The sequence below is a fragment of the Borostomias antarcticus genome (genome assembly GCF_949987555.1).
Source record: "Borostomias antarcticus genome assembly, chromosome: 5".
Lineage (NCBI taxonomy): Eukaryota > Metazoa > Chordata > Actinopteri > Stomiiformes > Stomiidae > Borostomias > Borostomias antarcticus.
The window spans coordinates 7,585,114-7,604,448 of record NC_140238.1 but is presented as its reverse complement, the minus strand read 5'-3'; the positions used below and the strand labels follow the sequence as shown (position 1 = coordinate 7,604,448).

At 51.4% G+C, this 19,335-nt stretch overlaps 1 protein-coding gene across 1 annotated transcript in view; it reads left to right on the top strand.

The window, feature by feature from the left end:
- Nucleotides 1–19,335, top strand: part of esrrb (estrogen-related receptor beta) — a gene marked incomplete at both ends in the record, with an annotated part of 44,187 nt that overhangs the window by 7,554 nt on the left and 17,298 nt on the right. Inside the window, 2 exon segments of the mRNA XM_084438668.1 lie at nt 7,961–8,373; nt 13,944–14,060. Of these exon segments, the coding sequence (XP_084294794.1) occupies nt 7,961–8,373; nt 13,944–14,060 (530 nt within the window).

The following is a 19,335-nucleotide window of genomic DNA, read 5'->3' as shown; positions in this document are numbered from 1 at the left end:
CCCCCCCCCCCCCCCCCCTCTCTGGTGATGACAGCGGGCCGGGCGACTGCTGAGATGTATGTTTAGATTGCCCCCTGAAGGAGACGCATTAATTCAGGAAATATCCCCAAAGTTTAATTATTCCTGAATGGCGTGGCGCGGGACGCAGCGTATAAATCAGTTAGGCCCACCCGCCTTTTTATTATCAGCACTATTTATGGGGAATGAGGGGAGGTGTGGCGGAGATGAGCCTGTAAAGAGCTGGAGAGACCAGGGAGAGACCAGGGAGAGAGGTCTAGTCCACCTCTGCAGTCATCTGAAGGGGGGGTCAGAAGGACTATTCGACAACGAGATGACCGTGGACCAGAGGCCCCTTACGGACTGACTGCTCGTTACCGGCACCCTCAGTGTCAACGCTAGCGTTGTTAACCCAGTACTATTTTAAACATTTGTAGGAGGTAAAAAACAAACAAACAAACAAACTGTATGCTGTGTTGTTATTTTAGATGCATGTTGGGCATCTAATTTACTGCTCTGTAAATGGAACATTGAACATGAGTGCAGTGTTCTGTAAGGTATACTGTGCTATATTTAGAGCACAGCTATGTACAGTGTGTGCACAGGTGCCATACCTATGTCGTGTGTGAGCCTATACAAACATTTACTCATGATTGCAGCTAAACTGTTCTGGATACCTGATAAACTTGCTAATGTCAGCCAGTTAATTTTGGCTAGTATATTTGTGTGTGTGTGTGTGTGTGTGTTTGTGTGTGCGCGCGCGTGTTTGTGTGCTTGTGTGTTCGTGCATGTGTGTTTGTGTGTTGTGTCCGTCTGTGTGTGTGTGTGTGTGTTTGTTTGTGTGTGTGTGCTTGTGTGTGTGTGTGTGTGTGTGTGTGTGTGTGTGTGTGTGTGTGTGAGTGTGTGGTTGTCTGTGCGTGTGTGTGTTTGTTGGTGTGTGTGTGTGTGTTTGTTGGTGTGTGTGTGTGTGTTTGTTGGTGTGTGTGTGTGTGTGTGTGTGTGTGTGTGTGTGTGTTTGTGGCTATTCCTCTGATGAAGAGGGTTATTTATGGCTGTGGCAGGACGGGCTCTTTGTTTAAAGCAGGTAGAGTTCCCCCTAAACAAGGACAGCCTATCAGAGGAAGATTAATGAAGTAATTTCATGCATGGCGCCTTGCCTCTCCTCTGTACCCCCAGTCACTGTGTCTAAACCTGGAATTTACATTGGACTGTGTTAAATATACTTAACCCTGTACAATAATATTCCCTCTGTTTGTAATCAACACACACACATGCATGCATGCAAGCGCGCACACACACACACACACACACACACACACACACACACACACACACACACACACACACACACACTATAGCATGCAGTATGCATGCAATACACCGAACACTGGTACAGTACATGGCTGTGCACAAAATATAGACAACGCCGTTTTTCTGGTCACTTTCCTTTGTCTGCTGCATCATTCTATCGACCCTGCTCAACATTTCATCTCTTTATAGATGTGGGGCCCAGTATATTTACAGATACTGTGAATAGAGCTCTTCCCTGACCAGACCCGATACAACTCAGGTCTGTGTGAGCCTCCCTCGGACCCTCAGAGGTTCTGTAGTTTAGAGATTGGAAAGGATGAAGAGCTTTATTGGCTCAGTGTGTCCAGTATCCTCACAGCTTGTCTAGACTTCCTGTCCCACAGTGCTTCATCATAACATCCTCTTATGCTACTTATAAAGTGTTGGCCATGGCAATGCTTAAATACTGTACCAAGAAATGGTCCTTAGTTATTTTTTTAAAGATAGATAGATACAAATACATACATACATACATACATACATACATACATACATACATACATACATACATACATACATACATACATACAGGCTGTGTAGATATCTAGTAATACACACATATATATACATACACATCTGCACACCCACTCAGAACACTCAGGCACTGGTATACAATGAGAGTGAGAAAGCACTATTACTACTAATACTCGACTAATAGCTCTTAAATGTGTGCACTGCCAGCTTAGATAGGACTAATCACTGAACTACTTTTCAGACGGGTTATGGGCTGCAAATAAATTGCCCTTCTGGGATCAATAAAGTTGTCTGAATCTGAATCTGAAACAGACGCAGCTGTTCCGTTGGCTTGGGAGCTTCCCTCCCCCTAGCCTTACTAACCCCTCGGTGTCCTGCGCGCTCGTCTGAACCCAGGCGACCCGGCGCCCCTGCCGCCCCTGCCGAACGCCATCCCGTCTCCATCCGATCGCCGGCCGCCCCGTTTTCCGAGGGGGTCCCGATTCGAACGCGGCCCCCTCTCTGACAAGAACAGGACCGGGACGGTTGACGTCATAGCGTCATCAGCCGTGCCTGTATCATAAGAGGGCCTGTTTGTTCCTGCCGGCGTCTTCGAACAGGAAGGAAGAGAGGGGTGGGATGGATCGATAGATGTGATCTGCGTCTCGGCCAGCACTATCTTGTGGTGCCTCTGCTGCAGGCTCATGTTGTCGTAGTGAGTGAGCTCATGGCTTTATAAAGACTACGGTGACATCGCTGTAGAGCAGCTAAATTTAATCCTCCGCTGGAGACTGAAGAACTTAATTGCCCGGGCCGCTGAGCAGTGCGGTCCCCCCAGCGGTAACCCGGCACCCGGGCCTGGCCTACGGACTATCGATCCACCCCGGGGCCCACGCCTCTCCACAGGCACGCAGAGACAGCACTCTCTCTCTCTCCCTGTCTCTCTCTCTCTGACTCCCTCCCAGGCTCTCTCTCCCTCTCTCTCTCTCTCTCTCTCTCTCTCTCTCTCTTCTCTCTCTCTCTCTCTCTCTCCCTGTCTCTCTCTCTGACTCCCTCCCAGGCTCTCTCTCCCTCTCTCTCTCTCTCTCTCTCTCTCTCTGTCTCTCTCTCTCTCTCTCTCTCCCCTGTCTCTCTCTCTGACTCCCTCCCAGGCGCTCTCTCCCTCTCTCTCTCTCTCTCTCTCTCTCTCTGTCTCTCTCTCTCTCTCTCTCTCCCTCTCTCTCTCTCTCTCTCTCTCTCTCAGTCTCTCTATCTCTCTCTCTCTCTCTCTCTCTCTCCCTGTCTCTCTCTCTGACTCCCTCCCAGGCTCTCTCTCCCTCTCTCTCTCTCTCTCTCTCTCTCTCTGTCTCTCTGTCTCTCTCTCTCTCTCTCTCTCTCTCTCTCTCCCTGTCTCTCTCTCTCTGACTCCCTCCAAGGCTCTCTCTACCTCTCTCTCTCTGTATCTCTCTCTCTCTGTCTCTCTCTTTCTCCCTCTTTCTCTCTCTCTGACTCCCTCCCAGGCGCTCTCTCCCTCTCTCTCTCTCTCTCTCTGTCTCTCTTTCTCCCTCTTTCTCTCTCTCTGGCTCCCTCCCAGGCGCTCTCTCTCTCTCTCTCTCTCTCTCTCTCTCTCTCTCTCTCTTTCTCCCTCATTCTCTCTTTCTGAATCCCTCCCAGGCGTTCACTCTTTCTCTCTCTCTCTTGCTCTCTCTTTCTCTCTCTCTCTCTTTCTTTCTCCCTGTCTCTCTGATTCCTTCCCATGTGTTCTCTCTCTCACTCTCCCTCTCTTTCTCTTTCTCTCTTTTTCTCTCGCTCCCTCTCTCTTTCTCTCTCTCTCTGTCTCTCTCTCCCTCTCTCTCTCTTCCTCTTCCACCCCCTCCCTCCTTCTTCCTCTCTCTCCATCTCTCCCTGTACCCCCCTGCTCCTCTTTCTGCTTGTCTATCCCATCTCTTTGTTTGCTTCTCTAGATCTCCACATCATAAATCTCTGTCAGCCTGTCATGAACTGGCCGGCCCCTCCCCTCCTGTCCCTCCTGGCCCCGCCCCTTCCCGTCTCTGTTCAGAGCGAGACTAATGAATGAGAAATTCAGGAATTAGGAGCTTCTCTCAGACTCCGATTAGAATGGCTCCCTGTAGGGATCTGCCCTTATACTACACAAGTGTACCAATTTACATTCTCTCTTTAACACACACGTGACAGCACGCGCACACACACACACACACACACCCATTCGTGCACTCACACTCAAAATTAACTCGAGAGTCTTTTGCCCTCCTATTCCCTTGATGATCATTAACCTGGAACCAGTTATATAGAAAGGCGTCATCCATATTTCACGCTGTTTCTCAGTGTGTTATGGCGTCGCCATCCCCCTCTCCCAACAGCCAGACAACTCCCCCCCCCACACACCCGCCACACACACACACACACATACACACACACACACACACACACATTTTCATTTCCGTGAGCCTGTGTGAGAACAGACAGACGGAGGTGATGTTTTGGTAGCCCGTGTGTGTCTCAGTGCAGTACAGCTGAAACAGTGAGGCACCGGCGCGCTCTCCCTCCCTCCCGTCTCCCTAAATGAGCGCGGCGCTGCGCGTCGGAGCGGCAAGAGGCGGCGGTGGCCCCTGGAGGCGGGGTCAGCGTGGCAGCTGCCAGTGGGCGCGGGCGGTGGCGTAGCGGGGCCCAGCCAGGCTGAGAGGGTCTGTCAGGAGCTAATTGAGTTCCTCGTCCCGCGCTGACTCTGGGGCCACTGGCTTATCAGGGACATCGCCCAGGGGCCCCCAGACAGATCTGCCCCCTCTGGGGGCACCTGATATCACCATCACCCTGCCTGCGGATGTTAGCCCCCCCCCCCTCTCTTTCTCTCGCTCTCTCTCTCTCTCACTCCCCCTCTCCCAGCATGCTCTGGGAGGGGGCTGCTGTGCTGGGATGAGGTTAGCCGACGTTATCACGAACTGCGAGTCTGGCGTCCCACAGACCAGAGAGTGACATGAAGCACTCTCTTGAATTTTGTCAGAGTTTGAATTGAGCTTTTTTTTTTTTTTTTTTTTTTTTTACATATATATCACAAGCATTTGTGCCACAGACATGTAGTTAAAAGTGTACATGAGATAGGCAGATGTTCGAGTGGCGTGCGACTGCATTCCGCGGTCCAGAGCTGTACGAGGCGCGAGCACCCCCGGTGAAGCCCGCGGGAAGTTTGCAGCAGGAAAACCCACACATTTTGACCAATTAGCTCCTCCACGCTATGCGTTCCTGTGACGGTGTCGGCCCCGCGTTCAGGGTTCCGCCGGCGGGCGAGGGAGGCGCCGAGACCAGGGGACGAGTGCCCCTCGGTTCCCCCTCAGAAGAAGAGGGGCCGGGAGCCGGACTGGGAGATCGTTAGGCCAGCTAATCCTGGTCACGGCAGCGGCGGTGGAATGATATTAGGGATCTGAAATGCTGTTAGGGGGGCCAGGTGGAATCAGATTAAATCCAAACTGCGCAGTGTGCTTTTGTGGGCCCATAACACACCACTCAGCATGAATTCTGATCTGTACAAAGGGAACAAAAGGAGAAAAGTGGGGGGGAAAGAGAGATAGATAGAAAAAGAGAGAGAAAGAGGAGAGAGAAAGAGAAGGAGAGAGATACTGTATCTTTGTCGTGCATTCCTCCAGTGGGCAGCCAGGCAGCAGAAATGGAGGACAGAACTATAGATTTCCCAGAGTGCTTTGGTCTCTATCTGCTCACCTCTCCATTTCCTGTCCTGCTGGTGCAGAATACGAGCTAATTAACACATCGGTCCACACATTGTATTCATTCACTCAGTTGATGCTGTCGAGGTATTTAATGTCCATAACTCACTTGCTACATAATGGTATTTATAGATTTAATTTGGACCTGTCCCATTTCAGAATAAGAATATTTATAGAAATATTCAAGAATATTTGATTAATATACCGGGTTCAAATGGTTAGTAATCCTTCAGTGTCATTAATCAATATATGCAGGCTTGTTAAAAACATAAGCACAGCAGTAGTATAATGTGTCACAGCAGAATGAGTTAAGGGGATTCTAGCCAGCACATTTATAATAAATGACCACATAGAGCTGGAGGGGAAACAGTTAAGACACTTATGCAATTATGCTAAGTGTCACCCTTGAAGTGACCTTTGAACCGGGGTTAAGCTTACTCTGAATTTGTGAAATAAAAGCCGAATGGAGCCATCGCCTGTGCTTGCGTTTTAATATATAGTCTTTAATAAGCCGAGTGCAGGTGCCCTATCGCACAGGTGCACATAGCCGTCTGAATCAGAGGACATAAAGCAGATGAATAGAGAGTCACACATTCATCTATGTGGATGCAATCTGCATTCATTATTAAGAGGGGAGGGGGAGTTAAGTGAAAAAATGAAAGGCATTAGAGAAAGAGCTCCTCGTTCTCGTTTCACTATCTTGCCGCAAGGACATTTTTTAGCCGAGCGCTTCGAGTACTTTGGGATTTATTAATTTTTTGGGAGAGGGGGGCTTTCAGCGTCGCTTGGCTTAACTTTTACTTGTATTATTATTTTTACAGTTATTGTTTAGCCTGTTTTTACAGTTGCTGCGAGGAATACTATAGATTGAAAACCATGGTTTCCAGTAAAATGGTGGTTATAGGTTTCTTATTGTGTACGCTCTCTATTGGAAAAAAAAAAAATCCAAGAGTGCACAGCCAAAGGGCTTATTCCACAAGGTCAACAGTTTTAACAGGGGGCATTTTTTATTATTTATTTTAGCAGTTAACCTTTTTGTGAATTTCCAGAGGTGGTGGGCACCTGGAGCTCCGATGAATATACATGACAGCAGGAGGGAGACCCGGGAATGAGATTTAATTTGACACGTTGACCCCCATCTCCACGGGCCCAGGAAGCCGGGGTGAGAAAATAAGGTTGACCCCTCGACCCCTGGACCTGAACCCTACCGTCACCCACCCTTACAATTAAATCAGCCGGAGAGCCCGAGACGCAGAGAGAGGGAGAGGAGAGGAGGTCCGGTTGGCCGATGGGGGATATGAAAGGCCCCTCGCTCTCTCTCTGCTCTCCAGCGCTCCGTCCGACGCCGGGCGTGTCCCTGAGCGGCAAGGCGGGGCGATCCGCCGCGGTGGAGAGGCAGCATCCCCCTCTCTCTCCGGTGTTGACGGGAAACTGACATGTCAGCCGTGTAAACATTGCCGTCGCGTCGGCAATATGCTAATGGCGGCTAATGTGCTAAGGCAGAACTTGGGGCTGTCTCGCTGCCACTCAACCAGGAACCCCCGGTGTCGGAATTAGCATAAGCCACGTCCGAGAGCTCGGTTTCATTACCGCGGGTGAGTGCGGGCCGACCTTTCACCCTTAGGCACGGGCGCATAGGCGTGCGCGCGTGACCTCGCCGTGACCCCGACAGGTCGCCGTGTCTGCGCGGCCACTCCGAAACATCGAGTCTCTCCCTCTCTTCCTCGCTGAGGAACTCTGTTTGCTGTGGAGAAAGGGTGGCTGCGTTTTTTTCCCTCTCTCCTCGCCCTCGTCCATTTTGAAGGTGCCTCCGAAAGACAGAGTGGGAATTTGTATGGGCAGGGACACGCTTCGGGGTTAAAGCCGGCATTGTATCGACACAGCCAGGAGCTGCACTTAACTTTGCTCACGGTTACCAGCATCAGATGAGATGTACTCCAAAATGCTGTCATTAGGCAGACAGTGAAAAAGTCAATATCCTGCCTTCATGTGTGTTTTTGCCTGACTGCTGACTCGAGGAGACAGGGCCAGGTAGAGTGCTGCCGTCTCCCCCTCCTCAACATGGGCCACGGTCGCCTTGGTTCTCGTAGCGGATGCATTAAGGTGTATGTGTGTGTGTGTGTGTGTGTGTGTGTGTGTGTGTGTGTGTGTGTGTTTATCACAGAGGAGATCTTTCACAGCTGGTGGAGTGTGTGGCTAATGAGCCACTTAGGATCCTCCCACCCCGGTTCATTTGTTCATAGGGAGGGTTAGGACACACTGGGGTGTAGGCTACACACACACACACACACACAGTTGGAGAGGAAGTCATACACGCAGAGGAATTTAAACCTGTATGTATATGTAACAGTATATGTATTGTACCTGTAGTCTGAAAGGCCCCATTAATGATCCTGTCCCCCTGTTGCCCCCCCCCCCCCGCCCCCCGCCCCCCCCCCCAGGCTGTTGAATAGGATGGCCGCCGATGACCGGCACCTGCCCTCCAGCTGCGGGTCCTACATCAAGACGGAGCCGTCCAGCCCCTCGTCGGTCATCGACACGGTCAGCCATCACAGCCCCAGCGGCAACTCGGACGCCAGCGGCGGCTATGTCAGCGCCATGAACAGCCACTCCAACGGCCTGGACTCCCCGCCCATGTTCACGCCCGGCGGCCTGGGGGCCGGCGGCGCCTGCCGCAAGCGCTACGACGACTGCTCCAGCACCATCCTGGAGGACTCGCCCATTAAGTGCGAATACATGTTGAACTCCATCCCCAAGAGACTGTGCCTGGTCTGTGGAGATATTGCCTCAGGGTATCACTATGGGGTGGCCTCCTGTGAGGCGTGCAAGGCCTTTTTTAAAAGGACGATACAAGGTACTTCCAACCCCCCCACCCCACACACACACACACACCCCCGCTCCCTGCAAACACTTAAACACACTCAGTACTAGGAACCCCACCCACACACCACCGACAGCCATCCACTGGGACCAAACACAAAAACACACTCCATACGAGATACATCCCTCACCCCACCCGCCACACACACACACACACACACACACACACACACACACACACACACACACACACACACACACACACACACACACACACACTCAGAACCACCCCCCCTATCGTAGGATGTATGCACTCTACCTCCCTCTCTCCCTCCTTACACAATCACCCACTGCCCCGAATCGTATCGAAGGATATACAGTCACTGCACGCTGGTTTGTGGCATGTAACCAAATAGCTACTTTTACAGCGTCTTCATTACCTTTTATTGGAAAAGGTATATTTTAAGGACAAGGCTTCCAGCTATGCCTCTAATACTGCCTGTCCGTGGTACGGTATGAGGTCTGCGGTACAGTGTGATGACCAGTGAAAGAGGATTCTGGGAGGTGCCCAGCATGGTAAAAGGGGGTGTTCAAACGTACCTGTAGGCAGCAGACGTGCTGTGGACATTTCCACATCGGGCAGACTAGTGCTGAGAGTTGTCCTTGACGACATCATCAGGCGGGGTCAGGTGTAGCAGGCAACAGTTGTCGTGACATCATCATGAGGGGTCAGACTCGGTTGAGAGCGGTTAGTGCTGTCTGCCCAGATACCTGGGGGGGGGGGGGGGGTTCAGTGTTTCCGTTTGATTATTCTTGTCCCGTGTGTGTGGGTGTGTGTGTGGGTGTGTGTGTGCACGCGTACGTGCCCGGGGACTAGATCTGCATGACATGATGTATCACAGGTTCCTGTTAGGAAGGTAATGATGACAGGACCCCCGCTGTCAGTGTCTTTGCTCTGTCCCAGATCAACCAGGAGGACACAGATATGTCTGAGCCAGGAAAAATCACTTCACAGCGCCAACAGCTGCCCGGCCCTAAACTGTGTCTGCTTAGCAGTAGACCAAACTAAAAGAATAACTATGTAGCAAAATGTTAAATCCATATTTGAAAGTAATGAAGTGCTTCCAAATGTCATATTATTGATACATTGTGTAACAAAAAAGGCAAAATGTTCTGAATATCTGTTTTGAATTGAAACCCTCGGTTAGAAGATTATTGTGAAAGATTAATCCCTGACAGTGCAGCTGTGTGTGTGCTACCAAACGCAGACTGTCTAGCAGGTGTTGATTTTGGTCACTGGAACCCTATCAGCTTTAAACAGTCTATGTACCCTCTGCAGGCAAACAAAAGCGTCGGGCCAAATCCCGGTGTTTACGCATGCTGCCATCAGCCATCCCGTCTATTGACAAAAGATGAACATTTTCTCTCAAGTAGCATAACTAGGCTTTTGTCCCCAACCCCCCCCCCCCCCCCCCCCCCCTCCCCACACACCCCCCCCGCTAAACATGCACTGACGGCCACACAATGGAGAAACGGCCGAGAGGCACTGGAGAAGAAAGAGACGTCTTAAGTGGAGCGAGGGCCCGAACAATTAAGAGGGAGACGTACATGAAAGAAAAATGGAAAGAGTTCTCTCCCTTTTTTTCTCTCTCTCCCTCCCTGCCTCGCTTTGCATTGTCGATGTGAAATCCCTCTCTTTCTGCTCTTGGAGGGCTGCCTGTAATGGAGCTAATCTGACGTCGTTTGTCCGAGCCACAGGAGTTTTGTCAATAACAATCAGCGTTTGGAAAGTGTAATTAAGGCCGAGGCTTTTCATTAGGAGGAAGGGAGGGGGCCGTCTCCGGGGAACGGCCTGCCAATTAGAAACTCAGGCACGCGTCGCCGGGTAATTTCAGGGAGAGGAGGAGGAGGAGGAGGGTGGGGGCGGGGGGGAAAAAACCCCAGGACTTCTTTAGATTGGAGAGGGACCCGGTCGCTCTTTCAGAGGAGGAGAGGAGAGGCTTAATGGCATAATAATCAGACAGGGGTCCCAGGCCCAGCAGTGAGGAGGGGAGGAGGAGAAGGACGCAGCCGGGACTCGGGGGGGGGGGGGGGGGGGGGGGAGGGGGTGACTGGGTGACTGAGTGAAGACTGAGGCTGTAAACAGAGGAGACGTGGAGCCCTTGGAAGACGGAGAGGGTGCGGTTGATGAGGGCCGATTAATTAAAGCGGTAGCGGGGGCCGTGGAGGGTGGAGTGTGCGACCGCGTCCCCTGATGAGAACCACACAAAGGACTCGTCTTTTCCAGACGTCGGTCACATTGTTTTGAAAGACAACGCGGAGACTAATGGTTAATGTGGCCTTCTTGCGTTCATTTGATGTCCACGACTTGCTCTCTGCATCGCCCCGTGTGTCCTTCTACGCACGACCGACAGCGAGCTCTGACCACTTCCCCCCTTTTTGTCTGTGGATTTGGATGTGTTATTTAAAAAAAAAGAGAAACTGATCAAGGCCCTCATACTTAACAATGTGTAAAACGAACGTGTTTAATATTTTTTTATCAGACGTTAAAGGGGCAGTCGCTGCTCCAGCAGCTTCTCCAGAAATCTCAGCCTCTCTTCCTGAGCTTGCGAGCTTCATTTAGCTTCGCGTCCGCTTCACTTCCCTTCGCCGCTTCCTTCGCAGGTCGGGGGTTGAAGGGAAACGGACCTGATGCCCCTTTTCCTTTTCAACAAAAGCAGATGGCAAATCCATCTTCTGTCACCTATTCATCCAGCGAAAAGCCCCCTGAACTCCCACTTGGAGATAGTTACATTAGTCAAGTCGGGACCCAAATCAACGTCAACCTAGATCACCATCCATCCCTGAAATACCCCGGCATTCATAGCTCCCTAATCACACTGCCATCACGCCAACGCGCGCGTTCCACCAATCAAAAACATAAATCTCTTATTGAACCGTATTTTCTTCCCATTTTGAACCCAAGTGTAAAATTGCTTGAAAACCAACTGAACTCCGTTGCCCTCTTTTTTTTTATATGAAGTAATCGAGCTTGACAGTAAGCCTGTAAAAGTCAGTTTAGATTTTGATGAGAAATACCTGCCATTTTACTGTAATTTACTTACAAGACCTGACTTACCCCCACCCCCCCCCCCCATACTGCCCTGGCACAGGTCCTGAAAAGCCATATAATAAATTGAGACAGATACATACCAGTGTCAAGCGAAGAAAGATCTTTGTCTTGTTCTTTCTCCCTTTCCCCGCTATTGCGGTCGTAGAGAATTGCGAAAGAATATGCCGTATCCTTTGTTATTGACATTGAAGTGTGTCTAAATATAAGGTACGAGTGGTGAGGCAGAACATTAGACATGCAGGGGTCTCACAGGACATACTGTAGCGGAATAGGGCTGTGTGTGTGTGTGTGTGTGAGTGTGTGTGTGAGTGTGAGTGTGAGTGTGTGCGTGTGTGTGTGTGTGTGTGTGTGTGTGTGAGTGTGTGTGTGTGTGCGTGTGTGTGTGTGTGTGAGTGTGTGTGTGTGTGTGTGTGTGTGTGTGTGTGCGCGCCACCAGGTGTGTGGTGCACACGTGTCTCACTAAGGCCTCCCCTGAGAAGATGACTGGAGGGAGGGAGCAGGGTAAAATATCACTGTAAACACCAGAGTCCTGTGGGACTGCAATGGTCAGCTCTGCACTGGGACACACACACACACACACACACACACACACACACACACACCTGCCAACCAGCCAACTGCTGTGGCTTTTTGCAAGAATGTGATGATGAGGCTTTGAGGCAATATGACAACAATGATGAACAACTGTTCCAATTTCCTAGAAGGAAGAATACGAGCATAAACAGCCAGGGCTTTTCTTTACTTCTATTAATATAATCTAGAGTTTTTTGTGTTTTTTTGAGAACACAAACCGCCCAGAGCAGCAGAATTACAATGAAGTCGGATCGCCTCCTCGGAACAGATGGGAAATGGATCTGATGATTATGGTGTGGTTATGCTATGGCAACAGAGACAAACAGGAAGAGCCTGACAATCAGACCTCATCAGACTGTTTTTTCACACCTTTATTTACCCCCAATTCCGAGGAGATCGTAGGAATTAGCATAATGATTTCTAACCCAGATATATAAGGAGGAATTTCTAATTATTTTGCATATCTTGGGACCCTCCACTTGATCTGTCCAATAATGTTAACATAATTGCATAAGTTGTCAAAGGGGTTCGGAGGGCTGGAGGTAGAACGAGGCTGGAATATTAGACCTGGGCTGGAGGTAGAACGAGGCTGGAATATTAGACCTCTCTCTCGCTCTCTTTCTCCCTCTCTCTCTCTCTCTCTCTCTCTCTCTCTCTCTCTCCTTATAATGACACGGGGCGAGGGTCAGGCCAGGAGCAGCCGGCGTGAGTTTGGACGGAATCCCAATGTGCTCGTGTGTGGCTGTGGTTTGGTTATGAGCAGGGAACCACATACTGTACTATACAGTTAAACAGGAATATCATGCACATTGTTTTATGCTCATTGACTCCTTCAGCTTAAGCTGTTTTAGTTAGCCCTAGTCATATACTGTATGTTTAGATTAAAGTTAACCTTAATATACAGTATGTAGAGGATTTGCTAAATATAGATCTTTTGTAACGTAATGGCCTGATGCAGTTGAGTAAATGATACATGACACGACTTTGAGACAGAAAAAAAGGAAATATCAATATAAAAAGGGTTTGTAATACTCAGTGGTTTCATTCGATGGCCTAAGCTATGATTTAAATTCAGAAACTCTGGTAGCCATTATGTCGAAACCCTTTATTGAAAAACCCTGAATAGGCCTCAGTAAAATGTAGGGGATCGGACACACAAGGAGAATGGCACCATATATCCTGCCCTTTGTATTGCTAATGCTACAGTACGACGGAAACAGCTCCTTTATTGTGTAGCAATGAAAGTCTTTTTCACGGTGCTGTCCCGGAACCAGACCTCTGAAGTGCTGGGGCTGAATAATGCATCGGGCCTCCGGCCTGTACACTATGTAAATAGTCAACAATGGCAACAGAGGTAACAACAGGTTTGGGTCCACCGGAGCATTATGTAAAGTGGCCGGGGGCGGCCTTGCCGTACCGCGTCGCCTGTCCAGCTCCCCGCCCCGCTATCGAGGCGGCCAGCGGCAGGCGTGGCCCCCGGGAGCGCGGGGAGGGGGGGTTGGTGGGGGGTTGGTTGGGGGACGCGGGCTGCTCCCGGGGCCCGGAGGGGACACGCTCAGAATTAATGAGGCCAATTTAGCAAAGGGGCAGGGTGGCAAATGTGGAGGGCTCCTGGAGGAGTAGTCTAGTCTCGCCCCCCCACCCCTCCCCCCCCCACTCACTCTCTCCACCCCCCCAGCGCTGGAAGTTACCTTGTCGCTGGAGGACACACTCCTCACCTCGGCCACATGAATTGAATGAATTCCATAGGTTATGATTAGACTGATGCCCAATAGCCGCCTTGCAGAAACCCATTTATTACAGTCTACCGGTACATGCTGAATTTAGCCCATGTGCCGATGTGTCTCCTTAGAACATGTGACCCCGACAGGGTGCGCCCGCTGGCGCCCAAGCTCACCCCCGTCTCTTATTCTCCGCAGGCAACATCGAGTACAGCTGTCCCGCCACCAACGAGTGCGAGATCACAAAACGGAGACGCAAGTCCTGTCAAGCCTGCCGCTTCATGAAGTGTCTGAAAGTGGGGATGCTCAAGGAAGGTAAGCAGACGACCGCACGCCACCGCGCCCCGATCCGTTCGCGGTTTCCCGTCCGTCCCGTTATCGCGACTCCCGTTCGTACGAAACGGCTCTCGTTCGCGCTACCGCTGACGATAGAGGGAGGCCGCCTCCTGTTACTGAGCATACAGGAACCAGTATGAGCTTCCGCTGAATCTCCTCAAGACCCAGCGGCGGACCAGGACAGCCGCGGGTCTCCACCGGGGTCGAGGGGCGCGGGCTGCGGCCCCCGTATCCCATCCCCCTGTTCTCCCCCCCCCCACCAACACAGCAGTAAATAATGTGCAGTCGAGCCGGGGACAGAAATATGCTGAATAGGTCGATCCTGCTGTCTGAGTAATAGAAATGTAACAGTATTCCGACTGGAGAGGCTTCGGCCGGGTCCCTGAGCGCGCGCCCGGGCCGCACCCCCCCCCCCCACCCCCGGCGGTATTGATCCGCTAAATGTTTTCCGAACATCTCGGCTCTCTTCCTGTGGATGGTTTTTTAAAGTCACGCCAGCCGGGAGTCCGGTGACAATTAAACATGCTGCCGATGGATTTCTCTGGGTGGGCTTCTCCCGACCCCCCCTCCCCCCCCACCCCTGCTCCCCCGAGACCCCCGGACCGGGCTGCTCCTCCCGGGGAGCCCCCCAGCCATCCCCCTTCCTTCCTCTATTCCGCTATCCCCCCCCCCCTCTCACTTGTTGGTCTTTCCAAAAGGCCCCAACACATGAATAATGAGAAGCGTGCGGCCGGGGAGAGAGGAGGAGGTGTCGCTCTCACTCTGCGCTCTGTGGGGAGTGGCTCCAGCGCTCTTTATGGAAACATGTTGCATTATTCCTCGCGTTCCCCCCGAGCGCCGGCTGAGAATAGGTCAAGTGGTGCTTATGTTATACAAAGTATGATTATCTCTCTCTCTCTGTCTCTCTCTGTCCTACTGTAAGGGAGGATACTCCAAAGGGAGCACTTTGGGGAGATATCCTCTGTGAGCCCCCGCTTAAAGACTTGCATACAGAAACGCGACATCGCTTGTTTTAAGGCCACCGTAAAATCTTACTCCGTGAGGAATTGGCGTACCAATGCCCTCAAATATTGTCCTTACACACCTGCCTCCACCCGCCTTCCACTGTGATTAGGGGCAGCATATATTCAGCTCTCCCGTGTTATTCACTAGAGAATGGAATCTATAGACATCTATATTTCAACTCTCCGAGAGCCACAGAGAAGCCTGTATGGATCTGAGCACAGTAACAGAATCCCAGGCCAGAAAGGGAGAGTAATCGCATTACTATCTGATCAAAAATTAATGCCATTATATCATTTGGAGGAATAAGAGACTACAATATAGGCAGTGATGGGCATAGATGAATGGCCGGCGTGGTGGGGGTGTCAGCGTAGAGAGAGAGAGAGAGGGCAGCTCAAATATGCCGACTCTGAGGTTAAGTCACGCGTTCTAATGCACACTTCCCTACATTCAGCACATCTCCAGATTGACAATGACCCACCTTTTTTTACTATGGCGGCCCTCGGCATAACCGGCGCGGAGCGGATGCTTACGGCACACAAGTGGGGATCATGTCACCCGCTCCCCCCCGCCCCTTTTCAGACATTATAGAGAATAAAGTCGTACGCCTCCCCCAATTACCAGACAGACGCCAAGAGCATTTTTAGCACGCGCGCACTCTCTCTCCTCGATGTGAGGCTGGCCACCTTGGTCACGAGGGTGAGATCAATGCGCGTGGTCATGGGGAATGAGGACAGAGAGAGGGAGAGGGAGGGAGAGAGAGAGAGAGAGAGAGAGAGAGAGAGAGAGAGAGAAACGACGCCTGTCTCTGGCCTGCCATCTAAGCTCCATTAGGCTGTGGGCTCAACACCGTGTTCTGGATCCGGGTCCGCTCATGTGACAGAGGCCAGTTCATTACCGCAGAAAGGTCACTACTCTCTCGTCTCTACGGAAAAAAAACACCTACTGTAATTATAACTTTGCCACTCTGGAGAGTGGGTGTAGGTACATGGCCTTGTCAGGCTCACTAGGGGAAATACATTTGGCACCACTCATGGCCGTCAAACTCAAATTGGACACCATAGGCCATCAAACACAACTGCATGGTGACCGTGGGACTCTAAACCAAGCATCCCCCCCCCATGCACTTTTCCCTAATACTGACACAGGGAGTACAGTAAAGTGCATTCCCTTACATCAGATGCATTGGAAAAGTATAGATCCGCTAAGTGATCACTGTAGAGGTGGTCAAAGATCAGCAGTCTTAAAGGGGATCTGCGTTGAATCGCTGTACTTTCCCCCCTGACTGTATGAAAGAGGAAGGGATCAATGGGGAGAATCAAATGTCAGGGGCTACAGGTTTTTCCTCTGATCAATGGACGAGGACCAGGGCTTAGAGGGGGAGAAAGAGGAGCAGACACTATTGAGAGATCACATTGACATCGCTCAGTGGAAGCTGGCCTATGGCCTCTCTCCCTGCCTTTCCCTCTCTCTCTCTCTCTCTCTCTCTCTCTTGCTCTCTCACACATAAACACACACACATACACACACATACACAAACAGACACACATGCACTCACTCACACACACACACTCACACACACACACACACACACACACACACACACACAGACAGGGAACATCCACTGCTCTTCCAACACATCCAATACTGTATGGTCTCATCTGTACCGACCCAAGGCTGTCCATGGTCCGGCCATTAGCTTTATTTGGTTAGAGTAGCCTTGGGGACCAGCTATCTACACCGGGTCTCCTTCCTTTAATGTTCCCCTGTCTGACAGGTGAGAGCATTTCAACAGACATGAACAAGTGTTGAACAAAGGAACACAAGGTTGGATGTGTGTGTGTGTGTGTGTGGGGGGGGGGCTGATACACAATACACCATGTCTGCACAGTATATCACTTATTGAGAGACAGACAGACGGACAGACATTAAAGTGCAGCCACATCCCACAATAGCACACAGTCCATCCGCATTTAACCGCATCGCACTCACATGCACGCTCGTGAAATACTGGCCCACGTGAAACCAAATAACCGAAAATGAGGCACGTACAGTACTGCCGAAGTACCGCTCGCCCCCTTGTGAGCCGGCGATGATGTTACCTCACCATGTCCGTTTCCAAGGAAGAGAGGGGCTACTACAGTCGGGCCCCCGGGGGCCTCAGCAGGTGGGGGGCCTGGCGACTTGTGACCATTTTTCCGCTGCGGTCGCTCATCGGCACTCGTGATTAAAAATGCTGCGACACGCTTACAAGCATTCAAAGCCGGCAACAGGGGCCCTTTGAAATAGTGCTGACGTGGGTTTAGTGGGTCGGCTGCCTTGAAAGGCAGGGTTCACCATGCCCTGCCATGTGGCCTTCTGATTTTCCCAGCTAAAATAGGGTCGGTCTAAGCCCCCCTTGGCACTGCCAGCCATCCCATCCACGCTGACACTTTCCCCCAGGGAGAGACACCCCGAACAGGTGAGAGACCCAAAATAAGGGCCCCTGCCCCGGCCGGCCACACAAAGTGAGTGAAGACAGGCCCTTTTGTAGGAGTGCGCTCTGAGGGGGGGATTATTATTGTTTTTGGAGAGAAACAGGAGCCCGTGGGTCAGCTGGCTCCCCGGCCCCCACCGCCGGCCCCGCGCTAATCCGCGCACAAATGCCAGCCGCCTCGGCCGCAAGCCCCCCCCCCCCCCCCCCCCCCCAACGCCCGCCCAACACTCAGCTTTGAAGAGCTGACACCCGAGATCGCCCGCTACCAACACCGGCCCTCCCCCCGCGCGCCGTATCGCCCTGCGCCCTGTCGACCGCAGAAAGGTGTCGAGGGACGAGGCTGGTGCTCACGCGCGCGCACGCACACACACACACACACACACACACTCGAGTACAGGCACACGGCTCTGAGGACGAGCGAGGTGGTAAATGGGCTTCACATAGGCCTTTATGAGATGAGTGTAAGCGGAGATTGACAGACGGAGTGAATGAAACGGTCCACCACGCTCTCTGTCACCGAGCCCTGCTCTCTCTCTCTCTCTCTCTCTCTCTCTCTCTCTCTCTCTCGTCCTGCTTGTCTCCGCCTGGCCCTCCCTGACTGTAAAACGAGACAGGTTAGTGCCAAGCTTTAATTCCTGTCAGCATCTGTTAATTATGGCCGGGACTGCTCTAATTAAAACAGGCACCCATGTACCTCGGAATCCTCTCGCCGGCTTTGCACCGGGCAGGCCGACACGGCCACATGACTCACCGGCCAGAGAGCATGATGGGACGGCCGGCGGGGGCCGGGCCACGTCCACCTGGCAGCGGCCGAGGTCCTCAGCAGTGTGGCGGGAAACAGTAGAATGTGATGACATCACACAGTTGCTACAGACATTTTCCATCCCTGCAGTATGGACACAGCTGAAACGGAAAGTTGTTAAGCGCTTTTAAACCCACACCGACTGGCTGACATTCGAGTCCATCTTAGTATTCCATCGTCAAGGCCCCCAATTCAAGACAGGAGTTACTTAGAAGAAGCCTGTTTATTTATTTTTTTGTATAGTACATGTTAAGATAGGAATTGTGGTTTTTACTGTAATGTGGCAGCCATCTGATGATCCCCCAGTGCTTGCTGGGAAGGATGGGCATCTGTTGGGAATTGTGGGTAATTAGGTTAGTGGGTTGTCAGTGTCAGGAAATTGAAAGACAATCCTAATCAGATTTGCGTTTCCTGGGAATCAAATAATTTATATAAGTAGAAGAAATCTCCTTCATTCTACTCTACAAGATAATGCAGGGTAATACAGTTTGCTGCAACCAGCCATGCATACTGTTGAGGTGTGTGTGTGTGTGTGGGGGGGGGGGGGGGGGGGGGGTTTGGGTGAGTCAGGCTAGAGTGAGAGGGGTGAAAATGGAAAAAGTCTGTTTTCATAATCTGCATCGTTTCACTCCTCTCTGTGAAATGAATACCCCTGCTACACGTTGCATCACTTCCGATTGCTCAGTGCCCGTCCTGCAACCTCTAATCACTGATCGCACGATGCGTCCCGACTCATCCCCTCCCCGAGAGCCAGATGGACGGGGGAAATGCTATTAGGCTCGTTTGGAGTGGCCACACCACGCCCGGGCTCGGACGCCATCTCCCCGCTTATAAAAAGTGATGAAATCATCAAGGAAGTGCTCTGGCTGGGCGCGTGCTTGTGCGACGCTAGCGACTCTGATGAATTAACCCCTCGTCCTCCATAACCATGGAGGATAATGCCTGAAGGTGTCCCGAAAACCTCTTTAGCATTC